Source organism: Manis pentadactyla, chromosome 14, assembly GCF_030020395.1.
Source record: "Manis pentadactyla isolate mManPen7 chromosome 14, mManPen7.hap1, whole genome shotgun sequence".
NCBI lineage: Eukaryota > Metazoa > Chordata > Mammalia > Pholidota > Manidae > Manis > Manis pentadactyla.
This window is the reverse complement of record NC_080032.1, coordinates 62,440,612-62,463,921: the sequence shown is the minus strand read 5'-3', so window position 1 is coordinate 62,463,921 and position 23,310 is coordinate 62,440,612. Positions and strand designations below refer to the sequence as shown.

At 37.2% G+C, this 23,310-nt stretch overlaps 1 protein-coding gene across 1 annotated transcript; it reads left to right on the top strand.

Annotated features, from left to right (window-relative positions):
* The first annotated feature begins 777 nt into the window (after positions 1–777).
* On the top strand, positions 778–23,310 carry AKAP3 (A-kinase anchoring protein 3). The gene is given in 4 exon segments (XM_036906906.2): positions 778–873; positions 8,406–10,567; positions 10,569–10,692; positions 22,973–23,310. Coding segments are annotated over 4 exon segments (2,640 nt in total). The 3' UTR covers positions 23,231–23,310.

The window sequence follows — 23,310 nt, the reverse complement described above, 5'->3', positions numbered from 1 at the left end:
TGGCGGGAAGCTTGGAGTAGAAGACAATGAAAATGATTATCAGCTTCCTGTCTTGGAAGACCAGGTAGACGGCGTTGCTGTCACTGAGAGTAGGGACAAAGCAAAGCATTGGGAGGTTTAGGAAACAGTCAACATCAGCAAGAGCATCTCTGTATCCACGAGCAAAGGCCCCCTGTTTGGTGCATATGACATCTCTTTTCTCCTGGTAGTCAGAAGCTTGGCTGAACCATGGAGACTGAGAATTCCCACAGGATCCTGGACTGACTGGAGGAGTGGTCTTAAGGAAGAGCTACTAGGCTTACTGCTAATATAAATAAGTTAGTGCTCTAGAAATTAATTAAAAATGAAGCACATGTTACATTAGAAAATAAGTTGGTGGGGCAAGAAAAGGCAAGGGCAAAGCAAATTAATACTATTTTGATCAAGTTGAGTTTTGAGTGTCTACTGAGAATCCAAGGTGTGGAAGCGCTGTCAAAGACACTAAAAGCAGGACATGGCTGCTTAGGTTCATTCATGAGCAAACCTATATCAAGCCCTTCTAGCAAATACCAGGCCCTGGCCTCAGCACTAGAGATACATATGTTTAAGAAATCTTCCTGCAGTGGAGAGATGAGGACGAAGAGATACAGAGTTAAGTGGTCTGAAGTGGCTCCTGGCGCAGGTCTCTCTATTGAAAGCTTTGCTGCTATTTCAACACCGCAACCATTTACTTTATTTCTCCTTACTTTCATATACTTTGTCCTTCTGATGGCCCTTTCTCGTTTTTTCCACTTCCAGATGTCTGAGAGGATTAACTGGTTACAAAATCAAAACAGAGTGTGCAAAGTTGATGTCTTTTCCCCTGGAGATGGCCAACCCCAGGACTGGAAAATGGTAAGGGGCAACCTCCTTATAAACACTTGGGAACATGTGGCAGCCATTAACTTCAGCCTTATTCTCTCCACCACCACCACCCACCTCTCCTTTTCAGAGCTGGAATTCTTGGGTTGGGGGGAAGGGGAGAACTCTTTAGAACAGGAAATGCCCATCTTTTTTGGGGGAAAGAATTCCTTTAATATGATATTTAGTAGGAGAAATAGGCCATAATTAGTAGAAAACTATATATTAAAGTTACAAAATTTTGTTTAATTTTCAAATGGAAAGGGATTGAGTTTCAACCTAAATGTCTCCAAAATTCATTGGAATTATTTTCTGAAACACAGTATGCCTAAAAATTCTCAGAACTATAAACTCTCATCTCAGTAACATTGTCACTCTGCCTTCAACATTCAACAAACATTTATTAAATATTTACTAAGTATCAGGCACTGTACGTCAGGGTCCAGTCAGAGATGGAGACCACACCAGTAATTTAACATTTAAAAATTTAGTAAAAGGTGGCTAAGTTAACTACTAAAAGCTATGAAAGAGGACTCTGTGGGTTCTATAAGTAGCAAGTGCAGAAAGCAGCTACTGCCCCTAGACTGAGAATGAACAAGGAAGAAGCAAAGGAAGTATCCCTCTCCTTCAACCAAGGCTCCTTCATATCTCTTTGGAGAGAATGTGGCCGCCACAGGAACACACAGCCTGCTGCCGCCAAAGGCACTTGGCATAGAGGGTGCAGGTGGGCCAGAGGGGAGCCCTTTCCTTTTGCTGTGACCATGCAGCACCCTTCATTAACAAAGCCAGCTGCTAAGGGAGATATGTTTAGAGGGACCCAGTTCCAATGTCTCAAAGCAAGGCAAGGAAGAGAGAGCTTGTAGTTGGGAGAGAGTAGTGGCTAACCGCACAGACTCGGTGTTAAATCTTAGGGTCAGAGATATAAAAATAAATGAGACAGAATTCCCTGCCTCAAAGGATCTCATATCCTCATCCTTAGTATTAACATTTATTGAGCACCTCTTTGTCTGTAAGGTTACATGACCCTTTTCTATTTATCCAAAATTGCTTTTGTCTATCTTTAAATAGCATAAGAGAAAATACTAACAAATCTACATAAGACATTAAGACATATAGATAAAAAATATCCAATTACTGCAGAGTAAGTGCCTACCAAAACTGCCTCTATTAGATCTTTTATTTACCTCTGCCCTTTCATTTAGAAAAACAAAAAACAGATGAATTTCAGTATTAAATCTAAACAAAAAATGTTTTATTTCTCACTTAGAAGCACTCTGGAGGAGGCAAAAAGAACAAAGTAATTTCTGTCCCTATTGACCTTACCATTCACTTGGGAAAATAAAAAGTACACACGTGAAAACATAAATATAAATATAACTTTAAAACTCTAAACTGGTGGATCCTGATTATAAGAAGTTCATGATAATTTACCAAGTAGATTTGCTGGAAAATTGCTATAGGTGCTTAAAGAACAGATCATTTCAAAGTGGGAAGTAGTCAGGGAAATTTTTATAAAGTACGTTTAATTGGGCTAGAGGTAGTGAAGAATAGGATGGGAAATAATAGGTTGACTTAAAACTAAGCCACCAAAGCAGAAGATGGCTGAGAAGTGCTCTTCATGAACATGAAAATTTTTCCTGACCTTAACTAATAAGCCTTAAGTTTGCTTTCCTGGAAGTTTCAGAAGGACTTTTAAAGGCCTCCATTATTTGCTCTCCTGAGGCTACGAAGTGAAGATAAGAAACTCTCCCCACCAGGTTTCTCCTGCCGTCCTTGTAAAAACAAGCATGGACCCTGTTGGATTTCTCTGAAACTATTCTTCCTGGATTGAGTCTCAACCACTTATATTAATCATAACTTTCAACAAAAGTACTTTTTATTATTTGTAATGTGTAAGCAGAAAGGGGGAGGTATGTAATTATGAACTGCCACACACCAGCTAAGTGCAAATTAGCAGAGTCATGAAAACATGTAAGACAACTTTCTATACCACACACATCCCTTATACAACCTAAGTAGCAAAAATGAACACGTTCATTAACAGACCCAAAGTCAAAGCCTCTCTATAGTAATAAAAAAAGAAAAGACATATAAACTATGCTTAGCTATCATTGTTTCAGTATTCTGTCTTACTTAGAAACTATTTAACTATCCAATGAATACCCATTAATTAACTCAATTTAATACTAGTCCAACGTTTTAAGTTAATTAAACATGTTGGAAATTTATCATCAAGCTGACAATACTATAAAACATAACCATTGAAATAAACTGTCAGAATAATTATTTGATTTGATTAAACACAGATTTATATTTTTCATGATCTTAAGCATTAAGTAAAAGTAGTACTAGCTTGTGACACCCGTATAACCTGTATGAGCTTATTAAGAGCATACCAAAGTTAAAATGCATGCTTGTACTATACTTAACACTGATTAATCAAAAACGACATAGCTGTTTTTATTAAACCAAAATTATTAAACAAATCTTGTTTGCCAAAGTTTGTCCTGATTTGAGCGAACTTAAGTCCCTAAAATGTTTCTGAGTTAGGTTCTCTAAGAATACTTTTTCTGATCAAAATAGAGATCCTTTAAGAGACTTTATAATCAAATTTATTAATATTATGTGGAGGTAGGGAAACATTACTACTTATACTTAATACTTTTCTGAATGACAGGCACACAGTGATACAAATACTGGTAGACAGCTTATAGCCTCAATTCTAAACTTTCAGCCATTCGATTCAAATGTCCAGTTTTCAACAAATATCCAAAGGCATGCAAAGAAACAGGAAAGTGTGGCCCATTCCAAGAGAAAAAATAAATCTACAGAAACTGTCTCTGAAAAATACCTGAAAGATCTTCTAGACAAAGACTCTAAAACAACTGTCTTAAAGAAGCTCAAAGAACTAAAGGAAAGTTGTGGAGAAGTCAAGAAAACAATGTGTGAACAAAATGCAAATATTGATCAAGAGAAAACCTAAAGATAACCAACATGAAATTCTGGAGCTGAGAAGTGAAATGAAAAATTCACTAGAGCAGCACAGAGGCAGATTTGAACAGGCAGAAGAATGAATGAACAAACTTGCAGATTGGAGAATGGAAAGTATCAAGTCTAAAGAACAGAAAGAAAAAAGACTGAAGAAAAGTTAACAAGGCCAAAGGGCCTGAGGGACACACTCAAACAAATTTATGCATTGTGGGAGTTCCACTAGGAGAAGGGAAAGAAGCAGAGAGAATATGTGAAGTAACAAGGACTGAAAATTTCCCAAATATGATGAAAAGTATGAATATAAACATTCCAAAAAATTCAATCAACTCCAAATGGTGAACTCCACACCGAGACACCTTATAATCAAACTTTCAAAAGGCGAACACAAATGGAATATGGGTAGAAGTGATTTTTGTTATTTCCAGGCTTGGATCATGAAACCCTCCTATTCAGTCCTGCACAGTCTGTATTGTCCCCATACACTGGCTCAGAGAAAAAACTCCGAGGCGCTAGGAAAGGATTATACCATGCAAAAGCAGAGCATGTACCCCCAACCGATCGGGAACATGGTTGGTAGCTGAATGCCCTCTCTAAACCAAGTTATTGAGAAACAAATCTCTATTTTCTTATGCCACTGATAGTTCAGGAGCTGTGTGATTTAAAACTAGCATTATCCCAAATAACGTATTTTGCCTGCGTCATTTTGTTGCCAGGAATGCCTGCCCTGTTACATCAGGCTGTCAAATGCTTAAAAGTCCACCCCAAATGCCACTTCTTTCTCTAGTTACCCAGCCAAAATTATCTGTCTCTTCTAACATTAAATATATCTCTTCTTATTATTTTATAGCACTGATCACATTGTATTTAATAATATCTGTGTTCATGTTTTGTCTTTACATTAGACTGTATTCTCGCCTTTGTATATCCCACGGTATCTAGTAGAGTGTGTCGTACACAGATCCTACATGCATATTGAATTATACAGCCAATTTGTTTTACATGTCATTCACCTCCCCTAAATCACCTCTCTAGCAGAGGCCTATAAGGTTGGTCATCCTGGCGGATAGTTTGTATATTGGGAGCTGATTTTCCATTTCTTGAATGCTGTCTTTGCTCTGATCCCACACCTTTTCTCTGTCCCTTTCTCAGAGAGGCATATAGGCAGCTTTCTTTCCTAAAACTTTTTCTTAAAGCTTAATTTTTTAAAAACTCCCCCTTGTTACTGACCTTTGGGTCAGAAAAATAATGTTTTAAAAGATTCATTACAGAAACTCAGCAGCTTCTCCATACCTCCCAGCCGGTCTGGTAGAATGAACTGCACCGCCCATCCCTAGCCATGCCGTGCCCCAGCACTTCTGTCTTCACCCAGATCACCACTGGCCATCATGTATGAAGTCAAGTTTGAGTCCCTAGTACTGCTACAGCTGGTTAACTACATATACTGCATTACCCTAAAAATAAAGCTTGTTGACTTCTCTTACCTCTCCTGAAATCTAATCTTAATTTGAAATGTTTAACTAATATTATCTGTCATATTTATACCACTTTAAGTATTCAAATCATTTTGTGCATATTTTCTCATTTAATCCTAATCACAATCATATGAAGAAATTATTAAAAAATAATAATTACTATATGATCCAGCAATTACACTTCTGGCTATATATCCAAAGGAAGCAAAATCACGATCTCAAAGAGATATTGGCAACCCCATGTTCACTGCAGCATTATTTACAATATGCAAGATATGGAATCAACCTAAGTGTCCATCAATGGATGAATGGATAAAGAAGATGTGGTACATATACACAGTGGGATATTATTCAGCCATGAAAAAAGAATGAAATCTTGCCATTTGTGCCAACATGGATGGACCTAGAGGATATCATGCCAAGTGAAATAAGTCAGACAGAGAAATACAAATATCATATGATTTCACTTACATATGGAATCTCAGGGAGAAAAAGAAAAAAAACCTCATAATACAAAGAACAGATTCATGGTTGCCAGGGGCAGGGCAGGGGAAATGGGGTGCAAAATGTGTGAAGGGGGTCAAAAGGTACAAACTTCCACTTATAAAGAAAATAACCCTGGGGATATAATGAACAGCTTAGTGACTGTAGTTACTAATACTCTATAATGTAGTTGAGAGTTACTAAGAGAGTAGATTTTAAAATTCTCAACACAAGAAAAATATTTTGAACCATGTGTGGTGATGGATATTAGCTACACTTAACTGTGGTGATTATTTCACAATACGTACAAATACTGAAGCATAATGTTGCACAACTGAATCTAATATAATGTTATATTATCACTTATATGTGAACCAGAAATAATAAACTTTCAGCCATGCATCAAAAGCAAACACAGAAACACAAAACTCACCTTCCCAGAGATCAAAGAGTTCTTCTCCTTCTAAGTGAGCACACAATTCTTAATTGATTTAAGTTTAAGATGGGCAGAAAATACTGGCAAAACAAATATTTTGTTGTCTGTCACCCAAATGGGACAGATCTCTATAAACCATTAGTCCGTTAAAGAGATAGAGATCAAACAGTACAACCAAATTCTTGATTATTGCTGCTACAAGTGATTATTGGCATAAAGGAGCCAAAATGAAATTCATAAGCAAATTTAGTAAAGAGGAAGATTAAAACTATAAAAAGCAGATAATCTGCAAAGTTCCAGCCCTCTGGACTCACCACTGGGGGACAAGGAGAGATGCACCTGGTACTTCTCTCATGACCACATTTGCCTCTATTAGGTGAATGGTCTTTTGGATATCTTGGCAAAGACTTCAAAAACTGTTAAAAGATCATTTTCAGAGAAGGGTGACATAGTGAATCTCTGAAGTATATAAACATAAACTCATGTTAAAGATTATATTTAATCATTAGCAAGGAACTGGTGAGGTTCCAAGGAAAATCAAAATTTAAAAAGACACATATATAGGCCAGCAATATTGAAGTGAATATGCAAATGAAGGCAAAACTGACCTTTTCCACAGTGGGAGAGGAAGCCAGTGAACCTTCCCTTGTCAAAATGAACATGTGTATGGAGTTATATTACATTGGTATCAGCTATCTACGCTTTGCAGTGTTGTAACACAGCTCCAAGAGCATCAGAACCAGAAAATGTAGAAGGGTGTATTATAGACTGTGCATAATTTTCCTCTGAAGCACAAAACTTTCCTACAGTAGCCATTTTTCTAATTAGGAGAACCGTTTAGGAAGCCTTAGAACCAAGCACTAGGCGCATAGGCAGCTTAAACCAGCCCTGTAAAGGACTGGTATAACTGCCTTTTTCTTCTTTCCAAGTCATCAAAACATAGCAGTGTACTCCAGGGATGGAGAGCACCAACGGTAAGAGTCAGCGCTGGATCTGAATGCTAGCTCCATCATGTAGTAGCTGTGACATGCTGGCCAATGTATTTAACTTCTCTAAGCCAGTTTTCTCACCTGTGAAACTGGAAGAGTAATACTTACCTTACAGAGTGTGTATGAGGATTAAATAATGTATGTAAAGCACTCAGCACAGTGCCTAGAAAACTTAATTATTTAACAAATAGTAGCTAGTATAACTGTATGACACTTGGTAATTAAAATACCAAATTATTTTTTAAAGTTCAGCAATGCTTATCCTCATTCTCAGATAGTCATAACTCCAATAATCACAATGATCCATTTGATAGCAAACAGGACACTTTCACATACATTCTTATTTTAGCCTAAGAGCAAGACTATAGGTTATAATATGTAAACATATAAATATGTGCGTGTGCTTATCACAGCTAGTCCACTAAAGAATCTGTATTCACTCAAAACTAATACATTTTCCACATATATATATATATTAACTCCTCAGTTATAAATTATATTGTTAACTGAAGCAATGTCAAATAGTCCCCTGGAAGTCATTCAGCATATCAAGATTGTGCTTGGGTAGCCTGGCAAAGTGATTAATGATGTACAATTGTCCTTGAATTTTCTAATTTTTTGAAAACCATACTTGTAATAAGAGACCTAAATAAAAACAGATAAATTATAGAAAATAGCAGTTAACATCAATACAAGAAAAGATGATTCAGTTCAAATGCTAACTCTGCTATGTAGCTGATGATTGTCAGATCTTAAGGATACACATTATTAGATGCAATAAAGATTAGTGGCTGAGATCATGGTTCTCTAGGATTTATACTGCCTGGGTTGAAATTGCTGCTCCATCAATGATTAACTGTATAACCTCAGATAAGTAACTAAGTTAATCTCTCAGTTCTTCAATTTCCTCCTCTGTAAAACATACAATAAAAAGAGAGCTAACATTTAAGCTTACTGTGGGAATAATATTAGATGAGATAGTCATTTAAAAATATTTGGAACACTGCCTGATACATAGTAAGCTCTCAATAAATTTTGATTAAGCCGTTAAGGCTTGAGAGAGGTGACCATTTTTGTAACTGATCTTTGAGGTTTCCCTGAATATCCCATATCTTTACTTTGTTATAGTCAGTTGAATCCTTGTCTATTTTTAAGGAAGCTGCCACTGATCCTGTCAGAGTGCTCAGCTCGCTCCGCAGAGACCTGGAGAAAAGTACAGCAGGGTTCCAAGACGTTCGGTTCAAGGCTGGAGAATCGTCATTTGGTGGGCACGTGATCACCTCGGGAGACCCATGCAAGGGTCTCCCTGCGGACTGTTACAATGCCGCCAGCAGGGGTGGCCCAGCGAGAATACACTTTGCGATAACTCAGAGAGAGAACCCCCTCCAGGGACCCAGGGCCCAAACTGGTTATGCAAGTTCAGTAGATGAAGTGTCCTTTTATGCCAGCTGCCTCACAAATCTGGTCATCGCCATGGCCTGCAAGGAGATCATTGAGGAAATTGATGGTTCTGAACACAAGTGTATGCATCAGTTATTGTACACAGGAGATGACCCCACGCCCAACAAAAGCCTGAGTAAGGTGGCATTGGAGCTTGTGAACCAGTGTGTCTCTGCTTGTTCCAAGAATGCTGCCTCAGATAAGCCTCCTGGCTCTGGTGAAAGGGCCTCAGGATCACCACAGAGTTCCCCAAATTTGAAATGCAAGACCATTCTGAAGACGAAGGAGAGCACCAAGGAAAGCAAGGGTCCAGATGACAAGCCTGCTTCTCAGAAGTCTTTCTTCTATAAGGAAGTGTTTGAATCTCATAATGAAGGTGATGCCAGAGAGGGAAGGTCCTTACCTGGGGAGAGAGAGATGTTCAGAGGGCAAGAAAGGCCTGATGACTTCACGTCCTTTGTTAGTCAAGGGATCGTAACTTATGCTAACAGTGTAGTATCTGATATGATGGCCTCCATCACGAGGACACTGAGGATCCAAGCGAAGGACACAACCATTGCCACCAACCTGCTGAAGAAAGTCCTGATCAAGCACGCAAAAGAGGTGGTCTCAGATCTCCTGGACTCTTTCATGAAAAACCTCCACGATGTCACAGGGGCCCTCATGACCGATGCAGACTTTGTCTCAGCTGTGAAAAGAAGTGTCTTCTCTCATGGAAGCCAGAAGGCTGCAGACATCATGGACGCCATGCTGGATAAGCTGTACGCTGTCGTGTTTGCTGAGAAACCTCCCGAGACTCTTCAGAAAGCCAAGGACATGTCTGAGAGTTACTCCCTTGTCTCCATGAAAGGAGTGGTTGACCCAAAAAACCGAAATGTAAACTTTTCAACAATGAAATCAGAAGGTAAATTGAGGGGAAATGTATGCTGTCCTGCTCCCAAGCCAGAGGAGGAGAAGACTTGTGCTGAAACTCTAGGTGAGCACATCATCAGACAGGGACTGACCATGTGGCATGAAAGTCAGCATAGAGAAGGGAAATCTCCAGGTCTCCAGTGTGCAACGTTTGCAGCTCCCAACGAACAGTATGAGCCTGTACCAGACATTCCCCTGGGACATCCTCCGGATATTTGCAACTCCAGCCCCCCTATGCATCACCCAGAGAAACCTGAGAATGTTAGGTATGTTTCAGACCCCTGGGCCAAGGACCTGATTGCGTCTGCCCTGCTTCTGATTCAGTACCACCTGGCCCAGGGAGGAAGCATGGATGCTCAGAGCCGCACCAACCTCCCCACCAAGTCCCCTGTGGTTTCTGATGAGTCCAAACTTAAGTCTCTTCATATGGGAAGTGACCAAGAAGAAACAGAAAAGAAGGATCTCATGGGCGTTTTCTTCAACTTTATCTGAAATTTACTTGCTGAGACTATATTTAAGAATGACCATAGCTCTGAACACAAGATGCCAGAACCACCGGTTAAGGAAGAAGATACCCACCAGTATGAAAGACCTGTAACCCCTTGTCCAACCAAACTAAATGAAAACAATGAGACTGGTGGTGCCTTTGCTGGGCTGACCAAGATAGCTGTTAACCAGAGAGATGAGCAAATGATAGAACATTTGATGGACTCAGTGATGAAGTTATGTCTCATTATTGTCAAGTCCTGTGACTCTCCCTTGGCAGAGCTGGGAGACAGTAAGTCTGGAAATGCCAGCAGGCCAACTTCAGCCTTTGCAGATGGTTTATATGAGTGTTTACTAGTGAAGGGCACAGGGACAGCAGAAGCCCTCTTGCAGAATGCCTATCAAGCTATCCATAGTGAAATGAGAGGGACATCAGGACAGCTGCCTGAAGGGTGTGCAGATCCCAAAGCAATTGTCAGCGCACAACCTAACTGATACAGTTCAGAACAGGGAACTCCAAGCTGTATTTCAGTGGGTAGCCGCCTCTGAGCTCAATGTCCCTGTTTTGTACTTTGCTGGTGACAATAAAGGAATCCAGGAGAAGGTAAGGAAGTAGAGTCAGGAGAATTTGGAAAGATTTGTTAAGGGTTAATTAGGATTTTAAGTTCTTTTTTCACTATTTCTGTTTGGGAGGATAGCCACAAGAAGGGTAGAAAGGGAACATTAAGAATTTGAAGCCCATTCTTCTTCGTAGAGATAATGAATAAAATCAAATTAGGTTTTGCCTAATAAGAGGCATATCAAAGGGAGAAAAGGATAAATGTACTTACCTATTTATCTATATTAGGGATAAGTCAAATGTGATTCATTCTTCTGCATATGTTTGTGAGAATGCACAGATGTGGAACCTATAAGAGCCTTGGTGAAAGAATCAGATTAAGGTCTGGGCTTCAGGCTGAATTTTGGGTATGACAGCACCGCCCATAGAATGAGGAGGAGCTGCTAGGAAACATCCTGAAGATGTGTGGGGGCATGGGAGGCAAAGGACTTCAATTTATGATATTTTCAAACCTGTCATTACTCTCTTAGCTAGTTGTTTAGAAGATGTAGGAGATTTGGAGGGATTCAATAAATAGCACCCCTCTTCCATCACCCTAAGCTCTGAATGAATTGAGAGGTAGGACTAAAGAATAAGGCAGATGGGAATTCAGCTTATCACTGTTATTACTGATAAAGCATGTCTTCTAACTTTTTTTCCTCCCAATGTAGGCCTTGGAACTGCTTGGTGGGGGGAAATTTTTCTTGAGTTAAAATTGGCATGTAACATCAGTTTCAGGTGTACAGCAATATAATTCAGTATTTGTATACACTACAAAGTGATCACCACCCTAGGTCTAGTTACCATCCATCATCATAAAATTAAGCCTCTTTACCCAGTTCATCCACCCCCAAGCCTTCTTCACCTGTGGCAGCCACCAGTCTGTTCTCTGTATCTATGAGTTTGTTTTTGCTTTGTTTTGTTTTGTGGTTTAGATTCCACATATAAGTGACATCATATGGTATCTGTCTTTCTCCACCTGACTTATTCACTTATTCACTTAGCATCATACCCTCAAGGTCCACATACGTTGTCACTGCTGACAAGATTTCATTCTTTTTTATGGCTGAGTAGTATGCCATTGTGTGTGTGTGTGTGTGTACACCTCTTCTTTATCTCTTCATCCACTGATGTACACTTAGGCTGTTTCCACACCCTGACTGTGGTAAATAACTTTGCAATGAACATAGAGGTGCATATAGCTTTTCAAATTGGTGTTTTCATTTTCTTCAGATAAATAAATAGAATGAAAATGCTGGGTTATATGGTATTTCTACTTTAAATTTTTTGAGGAATCTCCATACTGTTTTCCACAGAGGCTACGCCAGTTTACATTCTTACCAACCATATAAGAGAGCTCCCTTTTTTCCACATCCTTGCCAACACTTGTTATTTCATGTCTTTTTGATACTAGCCATTCTAACAGGTGTGAGGTGATACCTTGTGCTTTTGACTTGCATTTATTTCTCTGATAATTAGTGATGTTGAACATCTTTTCATGTGCCTGTTGGCCATTTACATGTCTTCTTTGGAAAAGTCTCAGTCCGTTTTTAATCAGGTGGTGGTGTTGCTGAGTTATGAGTTCTTTGTATATTTTGGATATTATTCCCTTATCAAATATATGATTCACAATATCTTTTCCCATTCAGTAGGTTGCCTTTTTTGTTTTGTTGATGATTACCTTTCCTTTGCAGAAGGCTTTTCATTTACTGCAGTCCCATTGCTTATTTTTATTTTGTTTTCCTTCCCTTTGGAGTGAGACCTCCCAAAAACATTGCCAAGACCAATATCATGGAGTTTACTGCCTGTGTTTTCTCTTAGGAATTTTATGGTTTCAGGTCTTAACATTCAAGTCTTTAATCCGTTTTGAGTTTATTTTTGTGTATCGTGTAAGATAGTGATCTAACTTCATTCTTTATCATGTGGCTTTTCCCACCAGCATTTGTTGAAGAGACTGTCCTTTCCCCACTGTACACTCTTAACTTCCTTTGTCATAAATTAATTGACCTTATATGTATGGCTTTATTTCTGGGTTCTGTATTCTGTTCCATTGATCTATGTGTATATTTTTATGCTAATACTATATCTCTTTTATTACTTTAGCTATGTAGTGTAGTTTGAAATCAAGGAGCTGAATACCTCCATCTTTGTTCTTTTTTCTCAATATTGCTTTGGCTATTTGGGGCCTTTTGTGGTTCCACACAAACTTTCGACTTATTCTAGTTCTGTGAAAAATGCCATTGATATTTTGATAAGGGTTGCATTGAATCTGTAGATTGCTTTGTGCAGGGCAATTTAACAATGCTAATCCTTTCAAACTGTGAGTATGGAATATCTTTACATTTATTTGTGTCTTCTTCAATTTCCTGTATTAGCGCCTTGTAGTTTTTGGTACACAGGTCTTTTACCTCCTTGGTTAGATATATTTCTAGGTATTTATTCCTTTTGATGCAATTGTAAATGGGATTGTTTTCTTAATTTCTCTTTCTTCTAATTTCTTATTAGTGTATGCAAAAAGTTCCTTATTATATGTGCAGCAGATTTCTGTATATTAATTTTGTGTCATGCAACTAGTTCTAATAGTTTTTTGGTGGAGTCTTTAGGGTTTTCTATGTATAGTATCATGTCATCTGCAAATAGAGACAATGTTACATCTTCCTTTGTGATTTGTATACCCTTTATTTCTTTTTCTTGCATAATTGCTGTGGCTCAGACTTCCTTTATTCAGTACTAAGCTGAATAAAAGTGACGAGAGTGGGCATCCTTGTAGTTGAGGTATATTCTCTCTATACCCAGTTTGTTGAGAGTTTTTATCATGAGTGGATGTTGAATTTTGTCATATGCTTTTTCTACATTTATTGAGATGATCATACAATTTTTATCCTTCATTTTGTTAATGTGGTACATCACATTGGTTGATATGTTAATGTTGAACCATCTTTGCATCCATGATATAAATCCCACAATCATAGTATATGATCCTTTTGTTTTCTAATTCAGTTTGCTAATATTTTGCAGACTTTTGCATCTATGTTCATTAGGTATATTGGTCTGTAATTTGTGTTTGTGTGTATGTGTGTCTGTGTGCGTGTGTGTGATGTCCTTGTCTGGTTTTGGTATCAGTATAATACCAAATAATTTGGTAATTTGATAATCATGGCTGGCCTCATAAAATGAGTCTGGAAACATTTGCACCTCTTCAGTGTTTTGGAATAGTTTGAGAAGGGTAGATATTAAATATTCTGTAAATGTTTGGTAGCATTCACCAGTGAAACAGCTTTGTCTTGGACTTTTGTTTTTTGGGAGATTTTTGATTTCTAATTCAATCTCCTTGCTAGTCTTTGGTCTACTCAAGTTTTCTACATGATTTAGTCTTGGAAAATTGTATGTTTCTAGGAATGTGTCCATTTTTCCTAGGTTGTCCATCCAATTTTTTGGTGTATAATTTTTCATAGTAATCTCTTATGATCCCTTGTATTTCTGTGATATCAGTTGTAATTGTAACTTCTCTTTCATTTCTTTCATTTAATTCTCTCTCATTTCAAAGTTAATTTATTTGAGCCCTCTCTTTTTTTCTTGGTAAGTCTAGCTAAAAGTTTGTCAGCTTTATCTTTTTAAAGCTTTTAGTTTTATTGGTCTTTTCTGTCTTTGGTCTCTATTTCATTTAGTTCCATTCTGATGTTCATTATTTCCTCTCATCTGTAAACTTGGGCTTCATTTTTCTTTTTCTAATTCCTTTATTTGTAGAATTAGAGTATTTGGGATTTTTCTTGTTTCTTGAGGTAGTCCTGTATTACTACAAACTTCCCTCTTAACACTGCTTTTGCTGATTTTGGGTTGTTTTACTTCCATTTTCATTTGTTTCCATATATTTTTCATTTCTCCTTCCATTCTTCATTGATCCATTGGTTGTTCCATAGCATGTTGTTTAATCTCCACATATTTGTGATTTTTCCAGTATTCTTCCTGTAATTGATTTCCAGTTTCATACCATTATGGTCTGAAAATATGCTTGGTATGATTTCTGTCTTCTTAAATTTGTTGACACTTATTTTGTGGCCTAACACATGGTCTATCCTGTAGAAGTACACTAGAGAAGAATGTTTATCCTGCTGTTTTCAAATTGTTTATTCTGTATATATCTATTAAGTCCATCTGGTCTAATACATCATTTAAGGCTAACTAATGTTTACTGTTGATTCTCTGTCTGGATGGTCCATCCACTGATGTAAATGGGGGATTAAAGTCTCCTACTATTGTAATACTGCTGTTGATTTCTCCCTTTATGTCTGTTAATATTCAACTTATTTAGTGCTCCTATGTTGAATGCATAAGTATTTAGAAATGTTATATCCTCTTTTTGGATTGACCCCTTTATCATTATGTAACACCCTTCCTTGTCTTTCATTACAGTCTTTGCTATAAAGTCTATTTTGTCTCATATACATAAAACTACACCAGCTTTCTTTCTGCTTCCATTTGCACGGAATACTTTTCTGTCCCTTCCCTTTAGGTCTGTGTGTGTTTCCAACTGAAGTGAATCTCATGTAGGCAACATTTTGTTGATTAGAGAATTTAGTCCACTTACATTTAAAGTAATTATTGATAGGTTCTTAATGCCATTTTGTTAACTGTTTTCTGGCTATTTTTGTAGTTCCTTTCTGTTCCTGACTTTTTCTCTTGCTCTCATCCCTTGTGGTTTGGTGATTTTCTCTAGTGTTGTTTAGATTCCTTTCTCACTGTCTTTTGTGTATCTACTATATATTTTTGCTCTGTGGTTATCATGAGGTTCACATATTATATATACATGAAAGGTCTATTTTAAGATTGCATCTTAAATTTGAATACATTCTAAAAATTATACATTTTTACTCACCCTCCGCATGTTGTTTTTGATATCCTATATTACATATTTTTACTTTTGTGTCCCTTAACCAATTATTACAGCTATTGTTAATTTTATTACTTTTTTATTTTAACCTTTATAGTAGCTTTATAAGTGGCTGATCCACTACCTTTACTACATATTTGCATTGCTGGTAACATCTTTTTTTTAATATATGTTTTCTTGTTACTAGTTAGTACCTTTTCTTTGCAGCTTAAAGAAATCCCTTTAACATTTTTTGTAAGGCCAGTTTGGTGGTGATGAACTCCCTTAGTTTTTATTTGTCTGGGAAACTCTCTTTCCTTCAATTATGAATGATAACCTTGCCAAGTAAAGTATTCTTGGCTGGAAATTTTTTCCTTTCAGCACTTTGAATATGTCATCCTTTTGGGTGTGCAAAATTTCTGCTGAGAAAAAATCAGCTTACAGTATTATGAAGGCTCTCTCATAAGTAATAAGTTGTTTTTCTCTTGCTCCTTTTGATAGTCTCTCTTTAAATTTTGACATTTTAATTATAAAGTGTCTTGTTGTGGTCCTCTTTGGGTTCATCTTATGTGGAACTTTCTGTGCTTCCTGGATGTCTGTTTCCTTCCCCAGGTTAGAGAAGTTTTTAGTCATTGCTTCCTCAAATAAGTTTTCCCTCACTTTCTCTGTTCTTCTCCTTCTGGGACCTCTGTAATATGGATGTCAGTCCACTTGATTTTGTCCCACAGGTCCCTTATTACATCTTCAACATTTAAAATTCTGTTTTTTCTTTTTGCTGCTCTGATTGGATGATTTCACTACCATGTATTCTGGGTCACCAGTGCATTCTTGCATTTTGTATGCTGTTCATCCAGTGTATTTTTCAGTTTAGCTATTTTATTCTTCAGCTCTGTGATTTCTGTCTGGTACCTTCTTATGGTTTCCATCTCTTTGTTGGGAGTTTTCAGTGAGCATCTTTATGACCATTACTTTGAACTCTTTATCAGGTATATTACTTATCTCCATTTAATTAAGGTGTTTTTCTGATGTTTTTTTCTTGTTCTTTCATTTAGAACATAATTCCTCTGTCTCATTTTGCTTGACTCTGTTTTTGGTTCTATGTATTAGACAAAATAGCTACCTCTCCCAGTCTTGAAATATGTATGTGTGTGTGTGTATATGTATATATATATATATATATATATATATACATATACACACACTATACATATATATGTAGTCTTGTGGGTCCACAGTCATAATTCTTACTGAATTCCAGAACAGGAGATCTAGAGGTACCCACTGGGTGACAGTCACAAAAATCATTGCTTAGATGTGTGCATATCTTCTTTCTCAGAGTTATCATCAAGCTGTAGTGAAGCCAAGTGAGGGTGTTAAAAAGGTGTCTCCCTGCCCACATTCCCTGGGGGTGCCTCTGTATCCTCAGGAACTGTGGCAGACCTGAAGCCTGCCCCTTAGGCCAAAACTCTAGGACAATACAGTAGGCCTTTTTCACATGGAGATCAAGGGTGTATTTCTCTGTGCTGTTTGTACAGTGTCATGGGGGTAGTAGCCTGCCCAGGACACTCTCTCCAATTGTTTCAGACCTATGGGCCCAGAAACACAATTCCCCTGCCCACTAGACCCAGGCTTTCAAAGAGTGTTGTCCCCTTTGTGGGCTGTGTGTGTCTGCCAGCAGTGACAGGGCAGGCCATGGCTGCAGTGCGTGAGGACAGGGCGCTTCCCCTGAAGTTATCAGACTAGGGCAAGGGGAGGGAGCTAAAATGGCACCCAATGGCACCAGCACAAACAAGGTATAATAAGAAAACAAAAATAGTCCCTGCAAGTGCCTCCATCCCCAGGAGTTTCCCAGTAGGTTCATGTTTCTCTGGCAGACACTTTGAGATAAGTAAGTGAGTCTCCTTTTCACATCGCCAAGGTACTTTTCATACTGTTGCTTTTGAGCTGGGTCCCAGGGTGACTGGGTCTATGTGTAAGCACTTGAGGAACAAGTTTTCCATTTCCTAGAGCCCTTTGGTTCTCCTGTAAGAGAACCAATCTCTCTGTTGTTTTTCAAAGCCAGTTGTTTTGAGGACTTGTCTCTCCAGTGCAATTCCTAAGAGTTGGGGTACCTGATATGAGGCACAAACCCCTCACTTCTCAGGCAGAAGTTCCAAATTATGAGATCCCTTCCAACTGCATATTTCTGTCCCTAGAGTGGGGTTCTTCCTAGACTACATCTCCACCTCTCCTGCTCATATCAATTTAGCCCTTTTTTCCTCCGATGGAGAGAAGCTCTTCAGCTAGCTTTCCAGTCCTTGTCAGAGGGAATTATTCCATATGCGCTTGTAGATTTGTTGTGTTCATGGGAGAAGGTGAGTTCAGAAGCCTTCTATGCCACCATCACAAACCCACCTGTGAAGGAAACTTTTGAGTCTGGAAAGCGTGAACACCTATACAAGTTGCTGCTTCATGCTAGTGTAGAGAAATTAATGGACTATCCCCACAACATACACACACACATACACACACACATCTTTGCCCCCTGTAAAGATAAAGATGATCATCTATATTATTAAAGGAAAAGAGTGGATAGGCAACATCACATCTAAACTTCTGCTTACATTTTCATTTAACATCAGCATATTTTTAAGAATGGTTGGTTGAAGGATACATAAAAAAAAACTACAAATGATTTGAGATATTTTTGGAAACAAATGTAGTTAGTCTACATAAATATTCTCATGCCAATGCAGTGATTGAACCCAGTAGCACTGGGATGCCCATGAGCCCAATTCCTTTAAACAAGTTTGTATCCATTTTTGAATAGGTAATGTGTGCATAGTACAAAATCCAAACATACAAAAGGATACACAGTGAAAATTAAGGATTGTTTCTATCCTTATCTCCTATCCCATTGCCCTCCCTGGAGAGAAAACGTGTGTGATCAATTTCTTGTTTATCCTTCCAGAAGTACATGTGCACACACAAATAAATCCATATATATATATATATATATATATATATATATATATATATATATATATATATATATATATATTTATTTATTTATTTATTTAAAGTCACAAATGGTAGTACAATATATATATTTTGTTCTGCAACACAAAGAACTGCCACATTCTTTTTAATGGCTGTATTTTACTTCACTGTATGAAGCTGCTGTATTTAACCACTCTCCGAAGTATGGACATTTCAGTTGCCAATATTTGCTATTGTAAGCAATTCTGTATGCAGATTCAAATATATCTGCACATGCTAAATACATAGGAAAGAATTTCAAAATCACCGTGAATATGTATTGTATATTTGATATGTATTCCCAAGTTGCCTTCCATAGAACTTTCACTAATTTGCACACCTGTTAGAAGAATATGAGGGTGCCAATTTCCCATACTTTTACCAACAATGAGTGTCAACTTTTAATCTTTGCCAAGTATTGTCTTACTTTACACTTGTCTTATTAGGAAGGAGTGTGAATATATTTCCATATGTTTAAGATCCATTTGAATTTCCTTTTCATGGATGAATTGTTTGTTCATAAACTCTCCCATTTTTTTGTTGTTGGTCTTTTCCTTATTGACCTGTAAGAGTTACACATATACATATATATATAGGAAATTAACCTTTGTGATACTAAAATATGATTTTTTGTCATTTGTCTTTTTGTTGATGTTCATTGTTTTGTTTTATTTTGTTTTTGCCATACAGAATTTTTTTAATGTTTATGTAGTCAAATCTAAGGCATTTTTCTTTCATTTTTCCTGGATTTTCTATCATATTTTGGAAAACATTCTCCATTGCAAGATATTAGTGAAACTTTCCCATGTTTTCTTCTTGTACTTTTATGATTTTTTAAAAAGCATTTAAGACTTTTCCATTTTGAATTCATTTTTATACAAGCTATGAGGTGGAGATGCAATCTCTTATTTTTTTCCCAGATGGATACCTGTTTTTGATTCTTTTTCTGAACTTTGTTAATGTTCCTTTGAATTGTTCATCGATTCTTACTATTTTAATAGCATACTGTTTTAATTACTGTAATTATATGATATGTTTTAATACCTAATGAGACTAGAAACTCCTTATTTCTGTATCCCAGAACCTTCTAACCTACATTTCTCAATTTCTACCTTCTGCCCTAGGCAACCTTTAACCTAATTTCTATCATTATAGAACTTCCCAACATTTTATATACTGGAGCAAAAAAATGTGTACTTTTTAATATCTGGTTCTTCATACTCAGACTAACATTTTTGGGTTCACCCATGTTTTAATATGTATTAGTAATTCATTTATTATTGCTCAGTAGTATTTCATTATATGGATATGTCATATTTTGTTTACCCATTCATCACATAATGGAAATTAAATTGTTTCCACTTTTTTCCAATTATGAATAATGCTGCTATGAACATTCACATACAAGTCTTTACTTGGGCATATGTTTTCATTTCTCGTGGGTAGCAAGGAGAGAAACTGATGCATCTTATGGTAAGTATAATTTAATAAAAATCTACCAAACTGTTTTCCAAAATGGCTATACCATTTTATATTCCTACCGGCAATTTATATGGGTTTTAGTTTCTCCACATCCTCATGTCAATATTATTTTTTTATTATAGTATTATAGTAGTATCTCATTATGGATTTAATTTGACAGATATGCATTGAAATGACTAAGGATATTGAACAATTTCTTATATGCTCCTTAGTCATTCATATATATATATTCTTTGGTGAGTTGTGTAGGGAAATATTTTGCCCACCTTTATCAGATATATGATTTGCAAATATTTTCTCTCAGTCTGTAGCTTTTCTTTTTACTTAATGGAGTCTTTTGAAGAGCAAAAGATTTTAGACATGAAATCTGACATCATTTTTTTGCTTTTATTGCTTGTGCTTTTGATAGTATATCAAAATAAATAATAGTGCCAGATTTAGAAACCCTGACCTAACCCAAAGTTGTGAAGATTTTCTCTTTTGTTTTCTCCTAAATGCTTGATAATATCAGCTCTTTAATATTTAGGTCCATGGTCCATTTCGAGTTCATTTTTGTGTATGATATGAGGTAGGCATCTAAATTCATTCCTTTGCATGTGAATATACAGTTGTCTCAGCAACATTTGTTGAAAAAAACAAATGAACATCCGGCCTTTTGGATTTGTCTCTAGCTTTTATAGAAAAATCAGTGACCATAACTGTTGATACCCAAGCTTTCTTTAGGTTGGGGTTTTCATCTTTTAACATAATTTTACTTTAACCTACCTGTATCTTTTTAGTGAGGTTTTTTTTGTAGGCAATGTATAGTGGGGTCATGTTTTTTTCTCCATTCTGACAATTGCTGTTTTTAAACCACTTACATTTAGCCTAATTACTGATGTTTGGATTTAGGTCTACTATTTAAGCATTAGTTCTGTTTATTCTATTTTTCCTTTCTATTTTCCATTTTGTTGCCTTCTTTGACTTAAACATTTTTTCAGTATTTCATTTTAATTTGTTTTCAACTATACCCGTTTATGAAGTTTTCCTTAGTGGTTTCTCTAGGGATTAAAATATACATAACTTTTCAGAGGCTGTGTAGAATCAATAGTTGCCACTTAAACCAGAATGTACAGTTCTTACTAGAGATACCTTTACTTTTTCCCCTTGTTTGTAGTTACTTTATGTATTTAATCTACATACCTTGAAAAAAACCTTTGACAATATTATTTACTTTCAACCATAAAACACATTTTTAAGAACTGAAGAAAATATTTTGTTACTTACATGGAGATTTTTACTGCTTCTGTTGTTCTTCATTCATTTCTGATGTTGCCTGCTTCCTTCCAATATCATTTTCTGTGTGTCTGAAGAACTAGAAAACATTTTCTGATAATGAATTCTCTTATTATTTTTCTGATCTGAAAATTTAATTAACCTTCAGTCTCGAAATGTTTTTTGTTTTTTTTTTTTTTTTTGCTGGCTATAGAATTCCACTTTTTCTTTTAGTGCTTAAGAAGTGCTGGGCCACTTCCTTCTGGCCTCTATGGTCTCTGACCAGAAATCTGCTGTCCTTAGGTGTGTTGTTCCCTTATAAATAATGCACCCATTTCTCTCTGGCTGCTTTTAGATTTTTTTTTTCTTTTTCTTTAGTTTTCAGAAGATTATAACAGGTCTTGAAGTAAATTTCTCCAGTTTTGCCTTATTTTAGGTTCACTAAGATGCTTGAATTTGTCTTTTGGCAAAATGGGGAAGCTTTCATCACCATTTCTTCAAATATTTTTTTCTGCACCACCCTTTATCTCCTCTCCTGGGATTCTGATGACATAAATGTAAAACCTTTTGGTATTATCCCACAGTTCCCTGAGCTCTGGTTATTTTAAAAATCTTTTCTGAAGGAGGGTTAATCAATCTCTTGTGTTATTCAGCATGGTTAATTTCTATTGATCTGTCTTCAGGTTCATCAACTGTACTCTCACCTCCATTCTATTTAGTCTATCCAATGCTTTTATTTTGGCTTTTAGATTTTCAGTTCTAAAATTTCCATTTGGTTCCCCTTTATGTCTTCTCTTTAGTAAGATTTTCTGTCTTACCATTTGTTTCAAGAGTATCCATATGTGGTTCAATATCTCTTGTGGAAATTCCCCCTTTTGGAAAAGCTCCTGATGTTTGACCTGTTTTCCTTTGGACTCTCTCACAGAGTCAGGTGCAGAACGCACAAAATAAAAATCTGGTTACTTCAGTCTGTTGCCACTAGGATTCCAGACGAATGTCAATGTACTGTATTCATACTAGAATGGTTGCTTTGGCTAATTTTTCTTATTTTATATTTGGAAAAAGAACTAAACATAAGGTTCAGAGACCTGGGTATAAATTTTGTCTCTGCTAATTTCTAGCACTGTATTGACAAGTCTCTTCCCTTCACTGGGCAACATTTTCGTGGGGGTTGAATGGATTTTTAAGCAGCCTTCCTGCTTGAACAGTAGGGTTCTTAGGTCTATAGGGCATGGAAGCAGCATCCACATTTGCCCTTTGGCTGTTTCTTTTTTGCCCTTGGTGGTCTTGGGACAATCACGGACACTTATGATATTACAGCGACCTTAAGAACTTTAGAATTCTTACAGGGCAAGAACACCATTGACCAAACTCCCACTGGAAGCAGGAAGATTTTATTCTTAGTGCGAAATCATATTTTCCGTATCATGGATAGGTGGATATTAATATCTCTTCTTTAAATTAAGGGTGATATAACTACCTTTCTTCTGTCAAACAGACCAGAAAACTTTACAATTCTGGAAGAAATGTCAACATCTAATTTAGTTGTCGCTCCTGCAGTTTCCCAAAGTCTACCTCACCTCTGCTCTCGCCTTGGCAGGCCCCTGCCAGCCTGCTCTGGGACGCTCTCACCCTCTACTACCGCTTTCCTTCCTTTCCCAGCTACTTCAGCTCTCAGCTGCTGCCGTGGAAAAAGGATGCGGCATAGGGGAGGTTCTGCAAGCGGTGCTGCTCTATGAGAAGCAAAGACAGCTGGATGAGGCGGTGGGGAATGACATGCAGCTGCAGCTGCTGGACTGGCTGCCGGTGAACCTGGGATCAGCGCCCCCCCACCAATGCTTTCCCCTCTTCCAGCAGTGGGCCCAGCCCAACCCACATCCCCTCCCTTCTCTCTCACTTCCGCAGCTTCCTCCTCCATAACCTCAACGAACCCTAACATCATCTTCATCCCACTCACAGAAAAGACATGTCATCTTACGCTAGTCACTGGATTTTGCAGA